The sequence below is a fragment of the Abramis brama genome (genome assembly GCF_963993115.1).
Source record: "Abramis brama genome assembly, chromosome: 24".
Lineage (NCBI taxonomy): Eukaryota > Metazoa > Chordata > Actinopteri > Cypriniformes > Leuciscidae > Abramis > Abramis brama.
Genome location: NC_139986.1, coordinates 15,943,126 through 15,962,913, shown reverse-complemented (window position 1 = coordinate 15,962,913; position 19,788 = coordinate 15,943,126). Strand labels below are relative to the sequence as shown.

At 36.4% G+C, this 19,788-nt stretch overlaps 1 protein-coding gene across 1 annotated transcript in view; it reads left to right on the top strand.

Annotated features, from left to right (window-relative positions):
* cntnap2a (contactin associated protein 2a) overlaps positions 1 to 19,788 on the top strand; it is a 401,654-nt gene that overhangs the window by 131,660 nt on the left and 250,206 nt on the right. Inside the window, exon 2 of the mRNA XM_084103264.1 lies at positions 14,723 to 14,833. Coding sequence (XP_083959390.1) covers positions 14,723 to 14,833 — 111 coding nt within the window. The remainder of the gene's footprint in view (positions 1 to 14,722; positions 14,834 to 19,788) is intronic.

Below are 19,788 nucleotides of genomic sequence, written 5' to 3'. Positions count from 1 at the left end.
CTTATTCAGTATGGAAATACACACCGACAATGACACCCTTACTGCGTACTAGAATCTCCGAAAAACAACCCGATTTCAAACTCAAAATGTACGCTTTTAAATATACCAATACTGCTATCTCAAACATGAAGAGGCTTCTTCGTGATCTCAACTAACAGATTCTGCAATTCTTGAAAAAAACCCCGATTCTTTCTCATTTTGCTCGAAAGTTGTGCTGCCGACTTGTGTCCCTGGTTTCCGTGACGGGTCACATATTTGTGTGTGTGTGTGCATGTGTGTGTGTGTGTGTGTGTGTGTGTGTTTTCTATTTTACTTGTCATTTTATGACACTGCCAAAAGTTTTGACATTTTAACAAAAATTTGATAAAATTGTTGGCCTCTTTTCCTTGACTCATTTTTATTAAACTGGCAAATGTTACATTTTTAATCAAGTGCATTTGATCTCAATTACAGACTGCTTGGACCACTTGCAGCAGATGGATATTTTTAGATCTCAGGTTTATTTATTCGATTGGCGAATCAGTCAGGAGAAATTACATTTAATGTTTGACCTACAAGACCACTGTAATGTTTAATGGTTATTACTGGCTTGGTGGCTTTACAACTTCAGAGTACCTTTTCTCAAATCATTATCATGTCAATCTCCTTCTCATTATCTCTTTTGCATTTGACCAAGCCACTGGGAATTTGGAAATTTGCAGGGAAAATTTAACTCTGTTGAACTTCAATCTGGTAATGTGAATTGTGTGAATTAAGTCATTTGAATAATCATTTGTGCCTTTGAGTCTTTGATGGCTATAAATAGCTTTTTAAAGTAAAAAAAAATATATCTCTCTTTGTTCTGCAGTACATTTTACAGTACAAAGGCCCGACAAATTATTTGGAAACTTAAATCATGCTTTAAAAAGTCTAAATGTCATTGCATTAATAACAAAAGACCAAACTTTGTTTGATGGTGTCGAGGTGATTTTATGGATTAATAATTTAGGCAACACTTAAGTTTAGGGACAATTCTTACTATTAACACATATTACTGACCATATTCTACAACCATTAATCCTACCCCAATACCTAAACGTAACAACTACCTTACTAGCTATTAATAAGCAGTAATTAGGAGTTTATTGAGGCAAAAGTCATAGTGAATAGTTAAATACTAGTTAGAATTGGACCCAAATCTAAAGTGTGATCATTATTTATTATATACATGTAATTGGGTAATTGATTTGCTATGTAGTGAAAAGGTATTCATGCATTTTAAATTTCACTTATCTAAATAATTCACTCTAAGTCTCTAAAGGTTAAACCAATTTGGGTCGGAGCTGTGTGATCCGGGCACTTTAGTTAGAGAGTTTGATCAAGCACCTCTAAGAGGCATACATAAGAAATAAATAGGAGTAAAAAAACATTGAGTTTATCAGCTCTGTGCGGCTTGTGAAGGATTTGGAATGGCGAGCATCTTTATTTGAAGTGTTATTCTAAAACCTCACAGTTCTAAAATCAATCAGTGTCAAATGCATTTTTTAGCATTTTCAGATATTCTACTGTAGAAAATTGTAATACACTACTTTGTGCAGATGCTCTTACCCACAGTTACAAAAGTGCTTTAGCATCACATATGAGACCGTTGTGATCAACAGATGGTGAGTGTGTTATTTGGAATAATATCTGCCTTGGAAAAAAGTGCTTCCTCTACAAAAAATCTAATACAGATACGATACAACAATGTAAATAAACAAGCGAAGCCAAAATATTTATATATACAGTATATATATATTGAGTTATTATAAATGATGTTTAAGCTATTTTTAAGCATTTTCTATGAATCACTTTTTCAATATAAATGAGTTCCAGAAACTAAATAACTAAATAAAGTAGAATTGATAGAAATTGTGAATGTTTGGAATCAAAGATGTTATGAGTATGAAATCGTTTTTTACGGTGCAGCAGATGAGCACTATTTTATTAGCCCTGTACATTAACACACACTCTTTGTGTGCTAGACTCTTGTCTGCTGTGAGCAGGATGTTGTCCAGTCTTGGTGGACTGACTGCTGCATTGTTGATCTGCAGCCCCATCAATCACTGGACCGCTGCAGTGGGAGAGGAAAAAGACAGCCAATCAGAGCAGAGAGTTGTTGGGACGACTCCAATAGAAACCTCTGGAGAGCTCCGATTTCCGGGAGAGATGCTTCACTGCCACTCTTATCTGACAGCCAGTTACACCAACCTAGTTTACATGAGAACTGTTTTATACGTGCTGAATCAAGATGAATTCAACTTAGTAAACAGTTTGAAATTGCCCATGATAACCCACAGTCCTGTGTGTGGTTCTGAGGTAAAGACAGTTTAATTTATTGTTTACAAAAAAAATCTAATTATAGCAGTTAAAATAAGTAAATTAATTAATAAATGTCACTTTTCTATAAATAAGAAAAAAATATATTGTAGTCATTATGCACACACCAATGAGCCAAAACAGTATGACCGCCTGCCACATGCTGCCAAAATAGCACTGACCTGTCCTGTGGTTACTGACACCATACATTAGCAGCAGATCCTTAAAGTCCTGTAGGTTGTGACGTGGAGCCGCCGTGAACCAGACTTGTTGGTCCAGCACATTCCACAGAATCTCAATTGGATTGAGATCTGGTGAATTTGGAGGCCAGGGCAACACCTTGACCTTTCCTTCATCATGTTCCTCAACCATTCCTGAACAATATGTGCAGTGTGGCAGGGGAATTATCCTGCTGAAAGAGGCCACTTCCACCAGAGAACACCACTGTCATGAAGGGGTGTATCTGGTCTGCAACAGTGTTTAGATAGTGGCACATATAAAATTTAGGTCCACATGAAAGGCCGGACCCAGGATTTCCCAACAGAACATTGCCCATCACACTCCCTCCAGCGGCTTGTCGTCGTCCCACAGTACATTCTGGTGCAATTACTTCACCAGGTAAACGACGCACATGTACACGGCCGTCCATGTGAGGTCAAATAAATCATCATTAAATTTTGTGTGACTTGTGCAACAGTAGACCTCCTGTTGGCTCAGACCAGACGAGACAGCCTTTGCTGCTCTCATGCATCACTGATCCTTGTCACCGGTTTATGGTTTGTCCCTCCTCAGACCACTGTTGGTATTCTCGCCACTGCTGACCGGGAGCAACCCACAAGTCTTGCTGTTTCAGAGATACTCTGACCCAGTCACCATTCCATAATAATTTAGCCCTTGTCAAAGTTGCTCAGATCTTTATTCCTGCCCATTTTCCCTGTGCCCAACACATTGATTACAAGATCTGATTGTTTTCTTGCCATCTAATTTACCCAGACCTTGTTGTGGTCTTGTTAGAGATGATCAGTGACATCGCTTTACATTTGACTGGTCATAATGTTTTGGCTCATAATGTTTTTTGGTTATGACTAAAGTTGAGTCTGTGCTGTTCTCTATTGGCAAATTTCAAATATCTAAACTTTATCTTTGGAACACAACGAAAGACTTCTTGCCTTTTTATTTCCCAGTGTTTGTAGGCAAATGGTTCATATAGAGTGACTGCCTATTTACTCTGGAAGTCCTCATTACGGTGAATTCCTTCCCATTTCAAAAACACACAGCCCAAAAATACTTGACTGAACAACCTGCAGAACAGTAGGGAATTAATTATTTTCAAATACGTGTATCTAATTTTAATCCCAGTATGCCTCGTGGGATTTAGCTTTTCCATGGAAAACAAAATTAAGCCAAAGTAAGAACAAACCATGCTAATAACCAATACTGGAAGCTGCAGGGCCACAAAGTCAATTTTGACTCCAATGGTTGACTGGTAAACATATGATTCCTAATATTTGTTCACCAGTTAGAAGCACTAAAGAGGAAACACACTCTGTCTTCTTCAGGAGTATTTTGTCTAAATTTGTCATGAGTCTCATATTCATGAGTCTTTTTGAACAATTCATTAAAAGGACTGACTTGTAAGAGTCATTTGTTCATGAATCAGACCCTATGTCATGGGATGGCAGGAATGAACCCAGAAGCAGACGAGGTGCAGACACTCAAGGTTTATTAATACACAAAAACAGAAAACAAAACCCACGAGGGGGCAAAACAGGACTGAAGACAGGTAACTTTGACTAAGACTAGATAACAAATAAAGACTAAACTCTGACTTGACAATGACGGGAAACAAACTAAACAATACTGATATAACAGGTCTCTGATAAAGTACTCACAGTGTAGAACAAGCAATGTACCACAGGGGATAACAGACAATGTAAGACAATGTACCGACACAGGACAGAAAACATGAGGGGATTAAATAGGGAGCAAACTAATCAGGAACACAGGTGATAATGGGTAAAGCAATCATGACAAAACGAGGATAACAAGGGGGCGGGGCAAGAGAACGAGACAACACAAGCACATGGCCCAAACAAATGGCCATGTGCTTGTACACAAAACATGGGTCTGTCATGATCCTGCCTCAAAACAAGAAAGATCTAGGACATGAAGGCAGAATCATGACACCCTAGCCTTTATATCCTCTTAATTCGTTTATTTATAGCCTACATCTTTTACAAATCACATCATTACTAACTACATAAATATTCTTTATCTATGGTTCCATGAAGAATTTTTAACATCCATGAAAGCTTTTCATTGCACAATAGGTTCTTTATAGTGGAAAAAGTTCTTTAGCATATTAAAATGTTCTTCACACTAATAAAAAATTGTTCTTTTTAAGAACGGTTCACTAAAAGGTTCTTATGTGAAGCCCAAAATGTTTATTCAATGGCATGCGATAACCCCCTTTTTGGAGCCTTTATTTTTAAGAGTGTAGAACTAATTAAACTACTGCTGAATTATGTACTGATATCTGTTCTTATAATTAAGTCATTGGAAAGTTGGCTAAGACGAATGAATGGGACCTGAAGCAAAATACAAATGATTTATATACTCAAACTTTGGTGTAATCTTTGCAGTTCAGAGTGCAAGAAGAAATGTAAAACAGGACAGAAATGTGTCGTTGTTCAAGGCTAATGTACTCGCTGTCCTGTTCAGAATGTCATTCCATAATTCTTCAGGTCATGTGAAGTTACAGCTGTAGCATGTGTTGTAGAATACAGTAGTCCATATTCAAAAGGAAGCTTTGTGTAATATTTGAGACGCATTACTTTTACAGTGAAATTAATTGTTTCTTTGTTGCCTGATATTCAAGTAATGGCAAGGATTTTAATTAGAATCTGGTTTTATTATTAGTCGGCTACATGTCATATTTCACATTTTCTCTCTCCTTGAAGTGTAATTAGGGCTATTATGTACACAGCAATTATTTTCATGAAATTTTGAAGATGTGAATTTTGAAGAGGAAAATGGGTCTCCGGTCCAATTAATCCATTGCTAATAGCCTTCAGAATGAGTAAGAAAAAGCTAATTCGCCGCAAACCCATTAGCAACAACCTGGCCAATGGCGTGGTGTTCCTGCCCTGATGAAACATTAGGTACTCGTATGATCCTGTGCTTGTGTGTGCATGTGCACATATGCTGGTGAACTTTCATGGCGGTGTTTGCTTAAGGTTGTTGCTGTAATTAGAGGCTGGTGGCTGACACTCAAACAAAGCTGCAACCTTTTAGAGCTCTACATGTTAGAAAGTTAGCTTCACAAGCCTCAGGCTCCCATTAACCCGGGCGAGCCCTGCTCCTTTGGAACACCATCCCATAATAGCCTGGCATCTCAAACCTGGGTCAGAATGAAGAGGATTGCTGGAAAATGTTTGGCCTTAATTACTCTCAGCCTGAGCTGTGTGTGAATGGATGCAGGGTTTATGTTGTGGTGATGTGGTTCAGCTGTGTTCAGATGTTCTATTGCAATTTTCCACCACCTGTTTATTGGTTTTGTTAAATCGTGAATTTCACAGAGGATAAAATGAACTCTGCGGGAGTCTATTGTTTATCTGATGATGTTCTGGATAGTAGTTCTGTGCATGACTTCATTTAAATAATTAAATACACTCTATTTTATTTTATTTTGTTTACTTTTAAACTATAAAATTGTGTATGTGTGTTTTTACATGCTCTCATAACTCAAAGACCGTTGCCAATGCTTGAAAATAATTTGCAAACCTTGTTGGTGACTGGGTGGTATTGAGATGTTCTGATGTAATCGAAGACATTTAAGAAGCACTGCTCTAATGCATTTAATCCATTAAGCCAGTGGGCATCTAACTATCAGTACCACATCAGAGACACAATCCACTCAGAATCAGGCAAGACCGACGGACTGAACCTCATTTATCACATCTTTCATCAACAGGATGACTCAGGTCCCTCTGCATACTGGCAGTAAATTATATAAATTACAATGCAAATACCAGCAATTAATATATAAAAGAAGTGTTTTATAAATGCTTAACCTAAAAGTCCTGATTCTTTATTACAGCTTCACACACATTACAGGATGTAGCTCATGGCTTCAAATTACTGTCAGCATTGTGAGTCTCGGAGTGTGCGTCTGTGTGTGTGTGTGTGATAGAGAGCATGAAGCAGAGAGAGAGTGAGTGTTGGTAGTCGGTACGGTGCAGAAAAGTGATTAGTGGACTCTGTGAACCCGCAGCAAATGATATCAGAACCCGCAGCAAATGATAATGAATAATTGTGGTGCATCACGAATGTGCAGAACAAACAACTGTGGCTCACTAGACGCTACCAGAGATTATCGGCTTTTTCGCTGCAACTAATTACTCTGCATTTTTTTCAGGAAGCACACTGTGCTTCCATGGCTTCTACCGGGAGCTGAGAATAGGGGGAAATAGCGGCATTGCCAAGCGATGCAATGACACTGGTTAAAATTACGTATTTCTCTGGATTTAAACATTGTTGGGAACATTTGAGATAGTCAATAAAATATATAACATTTTTCTAGTGGTTTTTGGATATTTTAATGGAAAAATGTTAGATATTGTACCATTATTTACTACATTTTTATTGCACACCTTAAGTTTTTTAATGCGCTTCTAACTTTTTCAATTTCGGAGCACATCAAGGCCTGAACAGCGAGCACCTCTAAAAGGACCGGGATGATCTGACACTCCCAGCATAACAAGGTTACGCTTTTTTATTTTAACCACTGATAGTGAAGGAAAGAGATTCGTCACCCAGAGCTTTGCAGAAGCATCATCCCTGCCCACAGCATCCAGGCAACCAATGAGATCATCTAGCATGCTTGTCATCTCGAGTACGGCTGCTGGAAAACTGTGACTCTGGTTGTGGCTTGCATGTGTAGCTGTCATTTGTTGATAAGGCTTTCTCCCTGTCGCTATCTTTTGATTGAATAGAGCCACTAATAGTGTATGGCACGGATCCCTTTAGTGAGAAACAGGGCCGTAGCGCTGTGTCGCTCCTCCTCCGCCCTTCTGCTGCTTTTAATTCCTTCTCCGTGGATCGTATTCACAGTGACCATGGAACAATTTCACACATGGGATCTCATGCCAAACAGCGCAGCGACGTTGTGTGTTTGCTAGATGGGAATGCAGAATTTGGGATGAACAAAATAGGACACAATTTAATATTCATTGGAAGATTTAAGGTCTGAGAGATTCTGATTTGTGAAATATCACATGGTTATTCGAATGATATATTAAACACAAGGGCGCCACCAAATTAATTTATCTAAGCCACTGAAATGGAGCTATCTGCGCTACAAAAATGGATCTACTTGACAGATCTCATATTTTTTTCTGTATCACTTGCTCCTGTTCTAAAAGAAATGATAAATTGTGAAGGTAGGCACAATAGACTGCATTTCTGACATATGATTGCAACAAAAACATCTACACAAATACATATGGTGCTGTTTACAATGCATAAATCTGTGATTTCTTAATTTGCCATTGAATATGATAGTAATTGATGCTAGTGTAATATTAGAGATTTTTTTATTTATTATGTCGATTTTGACTATATAATTGAACCTGCTCATTCCTCTATTTTTACATTTAGATTATCTTTGTTGTCATCTAATGATCAAAATTAATCTTTTAAAGTTAATCTTTAATAACACAAATTTAATAACACTGTTCAATGTAATATTTAGAGAATCTCAAAATATATCTAATTTATGCAGACATTTCTCACATTATCACAGTTTATTTGCTATAGTTTAGAAAATGGTAATAGAATATGACAAGAACTCAGAGTTATCATATCAGTTGATATTTCACTGGTTTTGGCCATCCTTTTGTTAGACTGTCTCACAAATTAATTAGGTTGAATAGCTGCCAGCTGTTAAATTTAAGTACACAATTAGATAATACCAATTTAGGTCAACCAGTTACCAAGCAATGCTTAATTTTGTTCAGTCTGCATGTGGTGTAAAAAGTTCACATTAGCAATTAAAGAAAAAACACTTCAGCAAAACATGGTCAGGTCAAAGTGTCTGAATAATTTTTTGTCACAAATTTTTATCAATCTTCACTGTATGAAGATTTTGGGTATAATATGTGACATTTTACTTTATTTTGCTATCCTCACTTACAAAAATGAACTTTAGTGTCCTGCAATAACTAGTAAAAAATATCAAAAATTATATCTGGTGACTGAATCTTTGGTTTGACTATTTTTTTATACTGAGCAATATAATATTGTAATGCATACATCCATACAGAATTGAGAATCATAGAGATTCATATCAGCCATTTTTTAATTATTGGCCATACAATGTAATGTGTATAATATATGTTTAATATAATTAACAGTCTATTTGTATTAGCCCAAATGTTTATTTCATATCCCATATTTCCATAACTTTATATTTCAAAATAATATATAGAGATGGAGTTGTGAGACAGTGGTTACGTATTTGTTATGTTTCTTTTCTCATTTTACTATATTTCTACATATATATCTGCTATTTTTGTCTTTACAAATGATATTATCTGACATTTCCACATTTCTTAGTACTTAGGATGTCCTGCTTTTGCTTGAATCTTAAATATTTCTTATTCATTATATCCGTTTGCATCCTTTTGCATCATATTTATTTTTATTTCCATTAGATTAGATTTTGAATGCCAAATTTGATGTATATTCCAAAATGTCTATGAATCTCCTGTAACCAGGTTTAGGAAGTTACGCACAATTCACATCATCACTTTCTTTTCATATTATCATATTTCTCTGTTACAAATCCTCAAGAGTGGAATGTAACTTTGATATGAGTTATGAACCGATAAGATGATAATCTATTGTTGAACCAAAAAGGGGCCATTACATAGATAAAATTGTTGTAATTATTCTCATTAAGCTGATTCTCCTGCACCGTGTGACTTACATTGACAGCGACATTTTTCAAAATGCTTTCATTCCTCTAAAAGTGTATCCATCATCTTCACCTGAGAGACTGGCAACACACACACACACACACACACACGATCAAATGTACCTGGGAGCTGTGGCAAATCAGAGTTGTCAGATGTTCACTGAATTGAACGAGGAAAAAACAGAATTTGATCTTGCATAGAGGCTGATCACTCAGTTTTACCTGAACAGTGCAGTCAGTCGAGACCTGACTATGATTAAAATGCCCCCTTCAGCTTTGAGGAAACACCCAGCTGACAGCTAGTAGCCAGCGGGACAAGATGTGATCATCAAGCACAGGTGCACATTAAGATAGAAGACAAAGGAGGGGCAGTTATGCCTGTTTAGATTTCTTTCTTTTTTTATGCAATATGATTATTTTTTGTGCTGCTGGTATTGAATCTGTCTAACAGTCCTGGAGACATCAATTTTTCATCTTTGATTGTTTGTCTTCATACTGCAGTGGACAGATACAATACTGTATACATAGATGCAGATACACAATGTCGATTGAAATATATATATATATATATATATATATATATATATATATATATATATATATATATATATATATATATATATATATATACACACTACATACAGGTACAAAAACTTAGTGAATGGCTGCAGCAGTGTAACTTCCCCATGCTTGCTTTGTGCCAATGGGATTTCTCTGAGGATTCATTGGCCCCAACAAAAAAGGCCAAACAACTAAAGAATATCACAGGGCAGATCACCTGGAGCACAGCTACTGAGTCAAAGCACTTCAAGAGTTCACACACCTCGAGAGACATTGTTATATAAAAAGTACATTTGAATTATTTGGCAAGAAGTGACTTCTGGTATGTTCTCCCCACACAGCGGCCCAGCCTGGCCTGCAGCTAACATCAGTCTAATTTTCTGCTAAATATAAACGATTAGCATCCTTGCATGTGTATATGCAGGTGTAAACATACCATCACAGGCATGAAGCATATTTTAAAATATAATAAAAATAGAAAACATAATTTTTATAACATACATACACACACACACACACACACACACACACACACACACACACACACACACACACACACACACATATCTTGAGTTGTTCATGTTTTATGGGGACCTTCCATATGCATGACGATTTTTTATCATCATATATATTATAGATCACTTTCATTATATATATATATCATTATATTTGTATTAGGGTTATCTAATCGTTTTAGATCCCCCCCCCCCCACCCCCCCCAAAAAAAAGAAAAAAAATGTGTTATGGCCTGATGTATATATCTAATGTGCAAACAATGAAACAAAAAGACAGCTGATGTGATGATGTGAGCCGGTCTTCAGATGCTTATGTGTAATATTTCAGTCTTTCCAGCTAGTAAACTGATTAGGGAGATACATATAGAGTTTTCTGGATTTAATCTAATCACCAGAACATTGCACAGGTGCCTTTCACTGTCATTGTGGCACACATACTGTGAGAAAACTAATTTTACATAAAACAGGCTTTAAATGCTTTGGGAAAAAGGCAGTCTTGGCAGGATGGAAGAGCTCTGTAAATGAGAGAATCACGAGATAATGAACATGCTGGCTATTAAAGTGATGTGCCTTCCTCGGGCAAGGTGAATCGGACTCATAACCCGCCAATAACAACCAGCAGTGTTTCCCACTGAAAGTCTGTTCAGAAAGTGTAGACTTATGGATAAAGAACAACGGATAGGGAAAATAATTTAAAATAGCATATCTTGAACACTCAATACTACGCCAAATGAACCAAGATAATGAGAATAGTACAGACTTAAATGAATCATAAAAATGTAGTAGTTCCTCTTTGTCTGATTTGAAAAATTAGCTGACATGCTGTGAATGAATGCTAGATAAGATATGTCATGATTTTGGTCATTCTGCCGGCGATCGTCTGAGACATTTGTGCTATTTGCTCAGGGCAGAGATATTTGTGCAGAGGAAAATGTCACATGGACAAGTAAATCTATTTTGTGACATCCTTCTCTTTCGTCTTCCTCTTTGGAATACAGTGAAATTTGTTTTAGGATCGAACAATGATTTGCAGGTCTCTCAGTAATGTGTCTTTGCCACGATCCTGATATACGATCCATCTCGTTTTTGCTGTTTTTCCTTTTATCTGAGGCGATCGTGGATGCTCCTTTGTGGTGTTCGCAAGTCAAACAGTCCTTTGCGCTTTCCGTGCCAAAATTAATGTCACATACATTTCTAGTATAAGCTTCTACAAAGCGAATTATAGTGCTGTGACAGCAGTGACGCTTGGCAACTAATAGATAGGGACCCTCATGAAGGCATACTCATAAATTATCGGAATAGCTTCGGAAAATCTTTAGTTCTTTGGCTTATTCCACGATGATTTACCCTGAAAGTGTATCTATGACAGACCAGTGAGTCTTTCTTTGATTTTTCACTTTCAGTGAATTTAAGACATGATCAGTTCATTTTAAACTGTTATCGGCTTGTACAGGCCAGATCTTGGCATACCTCTGGTTTGCTTTGCCCACCTTTTAGCTGAAACTTTTATCCAAATATCCAGTAAATTTATTACGTAGTCAATCCGTGACGTCCTGAGGTTAATAGCTTTGCTCAAGGACGCAGTGATGATGTCTCTTGGCAGGGTTCTGAACCTACAACCTTTTGGTTACCAGCCAAGATCTTTAACCACTAAGCTACAGCATCTTTTGCACTCTGTCTTTTCTAACTTCTCCTTACCTTTCTCTCGCTGAACTGTATTTAGAGTGAACAACCACAGACCTTTAGTATCATCATAGCCTTATTTGAGTCTTCAGGACATGCACTACCGTTTTTCAGTTGACGTAGATGATTGGATGCTCATCTTTACTCCCTGAAGCAAGTCTACATATTTTAGCACTGGGTTCTAAAGAGAAACTAAAATGCTTTTATTTTCTTAAATCATTAATTGTTTGTTTTCCATCTGTCACTGTAATGCAATGCAGATGACAGTAATTATGCCGGTTTGACACTATAATGTCAACTGTAATTGGGTACTTCTGCTATCCACCAACAGGTTGAGAAGGCACAAATGACAGAGTGTACTGTTTTCGTGTGTCCTCTGAGTAATGGGGATTGTCTGGTGAGAACAAGAGTTATAAAAGATGTAGATCTTGGTTTAGACAGCCATATGTGAATGCATTTCTGTTTGATAGTCCTGGTCAAAAGACTGATTTGACTTGGGATTTGGAGACAAATAGCTAAATATTGTTTGAACATGGCAGATGCTCATTAGAATCAGATGTCAGATGTGTCTACCCTTCTCACATACAGTATGAGCAAGTCCTCTCTCCGTCCAGGGTTTCTGATTTAGTGAACGGCTGAAAGCAAATATAGCGGATGTGTTTTCATATTGAATACACCAAACTGCCGCTATCAGTCATTTCTGCTGTGGCTCTTCTGGGACAGTTTGTGTCTGGAAGCTGTCTTTGCATGTCATATCATTTCTTGCCATTCGTCATTCAGATAGTTGTCCAGTTTGAAACAATTTTCACTCAGAAATTGCTAGTAAATTTCACAACGTATTGCAAAGAAATGGCAAATAACACTGAATTAGAAGTAGAAAGACTGTTTTCTTGTCAAATGTAATCCAATATATTATTTTTTTACAGTGTAGGCATCACATTAGGAATTACAATTTTCAGGAATTTTCATGGTTTATTGTTTAAAAAAAATTGATCAATCCATTAAATCGCTAAACACTGACGATTCCAAATAATACCATAATCATGATATAGCCTATTTTTATTGACAATTAAATTTAATAAAAATAAATAAAGATAAAGTGAAGTAATTTTAAAGAAATTGAAGTGGCGTGAAAGAAATGTAAGTATCGGGATTTTGTATTAAATTTACAATAAAATAATGAACATTTTATATAATATTCTGTATTACAAATATTTATTATATTTATTATAATAAATATCATGATATACATAATATAAAGTTATACATACACAGTATATACAATTTTATTCATATAAAATAAAATGTATTGTTACATAAAAATATGATTGGTGTATTTTAATAAGGTTATGTGTTGTATGAATTTACTGTGTATACATTTTTTTTCTCTCCATTTCTAACCCTTTATCCACGTACATTTTGTGAAGCATAAAACTCGGCTTTTAAAGGGATAGTTCACTTTGAAATTAAATTTTGGTATGTTTTAGCTTACCTCAAGGGCATCCAAGTTGTAGGTGTCTTTGTTTCCGCAGTAGTTTCAATTTTGATATTTTTAGGTCAAACCGTTCTTGTCTGTCAGTCATATAATGCGGGTATATGGTCACCACCTCAAAGAGCATGCACAGTGAAGTCCAAATTAAAGTACACATTGTAAGTACACATTGATGGCCTAAGACACGAAACGAGCGGTTTGTGTGAGAAAACGAACAGTATTTATATCGTTTTTACCGTTTTTACCTCTACACAACCACGTCCAAGTGATCTGAGGGCACGTGCACTTCCTGGTGTGTGACGTGTGCGCGCGCTCTGGCTTAGTCTGCGCAAGCGCCGGATGTGATCTCGGATGTGTACAAGAGGCCTGCATTATATGACTGACAGACAAGAACGGTTTGACCTAAAAATATCAAAATTGAAACTACTGCAGAAACAAAGACACCTACATCTTGGATGCCCTTGAGGTAAGCTAAAACATACCAAAATTTAATTTCAAAGTGAACTATCCCTTTAAACAAAACATAATTTGTCTTTAAGTCAAACAATAACACATTGCTACACTGGGCATGTTGTCATTTACCTTGCTGTTGAATATGCCAGACCTGGTGCTACACTTTTATAATTTGAGGGTGTTGGTTGCACACGTCGCCCACTACTTGTATTACTAAACATATAGCTGATCCTGCTGGAACTGATCAACAATTGATAAGCTAATCGTCACTTAATAATTAAAAAAATTTCAACACATCAAGCCACACATCTTGTGTTTTCATGAACATGATGACTAAAACCAGCTCAGTGTTAATTTTCTTCATATCTTCTGGAAAAGATTACTTGTCTTGGCATTTTAGCCTTGTAACCGTGAAGCCCTCAGACCTGAGTAATGACCAGCGGGAGCACAGCCTCCATCCTCCAAATGCTTTGACTCTTTAATATGCTGGTGTTAATGGAGCCTGCAGTCAGAAAAGGTCTGCCATGATGTGTATCTCAGCTCAGTAAACACTGGCATCTCTCATTTCTTCCTGCATCTTGTGGCAAGGGTGCTTTCACTCTCCTAAAATAAATTTGAAATTTAAGTGCTGCTTCACTGCTTTATGTTGTGTTATTTCGTGTGATCTTAATGTTTTTTTTTTCTCTCTCTCTTTTTCTTCTACAGAAAAATGTGATGAAGCTCTGGTCACACCTCTCCCCCACAATGCCTTCGCCAGCTCCTCAGTGTTCACTAGTGGCTATGCACCTGGATACGCAAAACTAAACAAAAGAGGAGGTACTGTAAAGCATTTTCATTATACTTGCTCATACACATATTCACACCCACCAATGTGAATTACAGAATGAACAGACCTTTTTTTCTCTCGACACTATACCTCAATAAACACTCTTGAGCTGTTGTTTTATGACAGCAATATATTACAAACTTCAATTTCACAGGTGCTCAGACTTGATATAGTTTTGTGTCATTTCAATAAACATTCATGCACTATATGGCACCGCAGTGTCATTACTTCAATAACTTCAGGCGTGAATTACTGGCTTACAATGGCTCATCCCATTATGCCAAACTGTGCTTTCGGAAAACACTATGTGCTTAAGACTAATTGAGCGAAAATCTACAACAGATGTGGCAACGCTGTGATTTATCTTGGTGATATGTGCATAATTCACATATTTATTATTTTCATTTTGTTCCTCGCCACTCATTAAAAATGTTGTTTAATTAAAATGGAAGTTCTCGTGTCCTCGTAGGACGTCTCTGAAGTTTAATTTGGCATCTGCAACAGAACTAGCACAAGTTTTATTTTTTTTATGAGTGCAAATGTAGAAAGAATTGAACCCACTGTTAAATGTGTGTCAGAAGAATTTTGCTTGCTTTTTGCATTGATAGACTCTCGGGGGAGAGCAAATTCGGATTCAAATTGATGTTTTATACGTGGGAGTCTGGAGGCCGTGGGACTGATTTTAAAGGCTTTAAATTGCATGTTATTTACAAGCTCAATGAGTCACTTGGCTGTATTATATACAAAAACCCTCTAATATTCATTTGCTACTGTAACTGCCTTGTATTACAAATTCTTTTAAAAGCGTTTAGGCACAGTGTACGCTGCATATAACTCTTTCTTCCTTGAGGAGTCTATCTCTCTGTAAACAGTACTGCCTGTGTATGAATAAATGGGTGTTCTTTGAATGTCTGTATTAATTCATTTTTGGTTGTTTATTCTGTCAAGCAGAGCCCATGCATAGGGGAGAGCGGGGCACAACCTAACACATTTTGGTTTTGGCTTAGTTATTAAAAATAATTAAGTTAGATTAATCTTTTTGTTTTTGTTTTTTTACACAAGCAACATACACATCTCTGCTACAAATGAACACTTCAAGTTTTTTCTAGGACCTACCATTTTCGTACAGTTGCACTGAAAGTGACAGAAGTGCAAATGTTACAACTTAATTGTACAGACAGAGGGGTTAGTTGTAACACTTGTGTGTAACACATAATTCAGTACTATTTTATCTGTATAGTTTGATATTGTTTGTGCATCTGTATAAATAGATATCCATACATCCATCCCTCATCCAATCATCCTTCTATTATGAATCACTATCATGGATAGAGATATGAGGGCTGCACAATTTTGCAATAAATAAATAAATAAAATCATCAAATATTGTAATTGCAATTGAATTATATTTGTGTGTGGCAGCTGCATGCAAAATTATTATTATTAATAATAATAACAGTAATAATAATCAAAACGAGTTTAAAATCACATTTTAAAGGGTTTATTGCATGTAAAACAGGCTATATTCTTAATAAATAAACAAATGATCAATGCAACAAATGTGAAAAAAATCATACTTTCACTGTAAAAAAAAATTACATCCCCAAGTCAAAAATTTCAAGTGACCGATAACATCTAAATTTTTCAATTAGTCTGACTTATTATTTCTCATTGAGCCAATGTTAACAGACTATTGCAACAAGAATTTCACTTGGGCCAATTGAAAAATTTAGATGTTATCGGTCACTTGAAATTTTTGATTTGGGAGGGTTAGAAATTTTTTACGGTGTTGACATTTAAATTTCAACATTGTTTGTGAAAGTCCAACAAAGTTAATCGTGGCAAAATAAATATATAAATAAATACTCAAACGTGAAAAGTTGTGTGGCTCCCTGTTTTCATTTCATTATCGTTGTACACTTGGCGGCTTAGTTGTAACACTGTGCTACAACTAACCCCACTCTGTAAAAAATATTTTAAGCCTAGCCAACAGTTAAACGATTGCTGACATGTTTCAAAATGGTATGTTTTAGCCAACAAGACAGTGATTAAGGTAATATAAAGTTAGATTTGGTGAAGTACACACCCAACTCAGAAACCGAAAAAAAAATATGATGAAAATATTTACTTGCATGGTGTCAAAACACTCTTTGTCCAGTATCTGACTAACAATGTAAAAGGTCCGTGTTACATTTAACCCCGCGTTAGGTTGTGCCCCGCGCTCCCCTACATGAATAGTTCACCAAAAAACTCATAGCTTGGGTCGAGTTGTTATTCTGTGATAACTTTTATCATTATTTTATGTAGGATGCACAATATATTACTACCATTTTGGCCATCGGATGATTTTAGAGATGTTTTATTATTATTATGATTTTTTAATTTTTTTTATTGTATTGGATAGTATCATTAAGTTATTGTTAACAAAAACTATTAAAGGTAATTGATTAAAAAAACTAGAAATGCTGCCTCTGCAACTTACTGAAATAAACAAGTTTTAGCTGAAGTTCTAAAATTTCTAAAGCTGAAGTGAAAATAAAGCTGTAACGAGTATATCCTGTTCTGTTGTTTGCATTGTGTTTTTGATTCGTCCTGAGATCTAGTTTGCCTCAGTCTGTTTAATTAGTTATGCCATTCACCTGTGCCTTTTCAATCTCCTCGTTAATTATCTTATTTTGCTCTGTGTACTTAAGCCTTCAGTTCTCCCTCAGTGTTTGTTGGTCTGGGTCAACAGTATAACATGTGAGAAGTATATTTTGTAAGATTTTTTTTACAAATTTTTTGTTATTAGAGATCCTGTTCTTCCTCGTCTTCGTGAGCTTTTATCAGCACATTTTGTGACAAAAGCTAAATGAAAATAGGTTTGTGAGGGTGAGTAAATGATGATTTTTTTGGGGGGTGAATTTCTCCTTTAATACTGCATAAAACGTATTTAGGAGGATGGTATGTTTAACATCTAGATATAGTTGTTGTTTGGTTGGTTTTTGTGTAATATAACCAGAATGATTGCTTCAGTGATGGACATAAAAGTTCATACAGCATAAAGGCACACAAGATTGGCAGGTGACAGTGGTTAACAGCAGCTTCCAGGTGTGTGTAAGGCTGGCATTTCAATTCAACCACCTTTCTCACTGAAGGCCGGTGGGGTTTGTGAGGATAAGCAATGGGAAATGCCCTCTGGCACTGACTCCATCAGCAGTTAGCATAGTGACACAGGGTTCCCAGTCTCTCTGAAAACCACACATTGGTGTCCAGTGGACATGTTCTCCAACCTGCCAGTCTGCACACATGAGGTTTCATATCAATGGCATGACAGCTATGTGCACAATGGTAGCTCTCCCTTACCAACCCCAATTTACTTTAGAGACACGTAGGTGAGTAATGCTTGAAGAAACACTCAGATTTGAGTTGTTTTTTTTATTGGAAGTCTTGGTGATATGTGTCATGTTTTTCCCCAGTATCATCAGAGATTGGATTCTTATTACTGTATGAAAGTCATAGGCCAATAAATGTTAATGACGCCTTATCAGAGTTGAAGAGAGGTTATTCCTGTCAGTTGTGTCATTCTTGCCCAGAATTCCCATGCAGATATGCAGTTGTCATCGATCTTGCATAAAGTTATTTAGTCATTAAGACTGAATAATAGGGTGATGTCTGGACCTCATCCTGTCGATGGAGTATGACATTTTTATATATAATACACTGAGGATTTTTCTCTTTTTTACTCAATATCATGAATAGCAATGACACTGTGGACTCTCTAATGAAATCCACATCCATACAGCACATGTTCCGCTGAAATCACTTTTTAAAATATAATTAGCTTCAGGACAATGACTGTGACCGTTTCCAGTGTCACTGAACTGGAGAGCCAAGAAAAGATCATTTTGACAGCATCAGAAGTGCCCAGTCGTGCCAAAGTACAGGATGCTGTGGGACCCTGCATGATGATGTCACAGAAGAAGGCTCATTAGTTATAGTTAGATGAACAGCATCATGCCCAGACTATTGTAGGTAATCCCAAAAATTACTATAGATATAGAAAGACGGTTCATTCCTATTAGTAATGAATGGGACAAACTGCAACACGCAATACGGCGTAATACGTCCCGCCTTCTAAGTAAAAGAGGCAATTGCTGTTTGATAAAGTCATTGCGTCACTGTAGCTGCCATTAGAAATAGGTTTCCATAGAAACCTGAGACTCGTGCTTAGGATTGCACATGCACATTGGCTCGGCTAGCTTAAATAAGCTTTTTAATGCTATTTGAGCATAAGAAACAACATTTATGGGACACTTCATGTCAGATTTTGTTGCTGATTTTAAATATGTGTGAGATCTGAGAGCAGATCGGAGATTATTCATTCGAACAAAACAATTACAAATACTCTATGGCCATGCAAGCTTCAAAAACATGAGCCTAGCTTAAGGAAGAATGTTGCCAACTTTAGGTAGTTCATAAAAGACGGAATGGTTCGGAGATGGCACAGCTTGAGTCCCACAAAGATAATGCCTGAGGTTGTTTGAAGACCGATATACAAAACAGACCTTTTTCTTCTTAAGTGACCTCTCATGAAAATCTCTTTTAAAAAAAACACATAGACTGCTTTTACATGATCAGAATGCATCAGATAATTTTGAAACAATGCTAGATGGACTTATAATCATACATCGTTCAACTGCATAATTCTATATCATGTCTACAACCCACAGTATATATGTGACTATTATGCCTAGATCACCCATAATTCATGCAGTTTCTATAAGTATTGAATGGTCGACTGAAAGTTTTTATTGTTTCCTACCAGTATGATCGTCTGCTCAAAACTCAGGAGATGACTTGAATGAAATCTGTGTAAAATGTATTGTATTCTTAGTATAGAAACCAAGTCTAAATTGTACTTTGCTACAGCGAGAAAGTTAAGTGACTCAGATAACGTGTAATT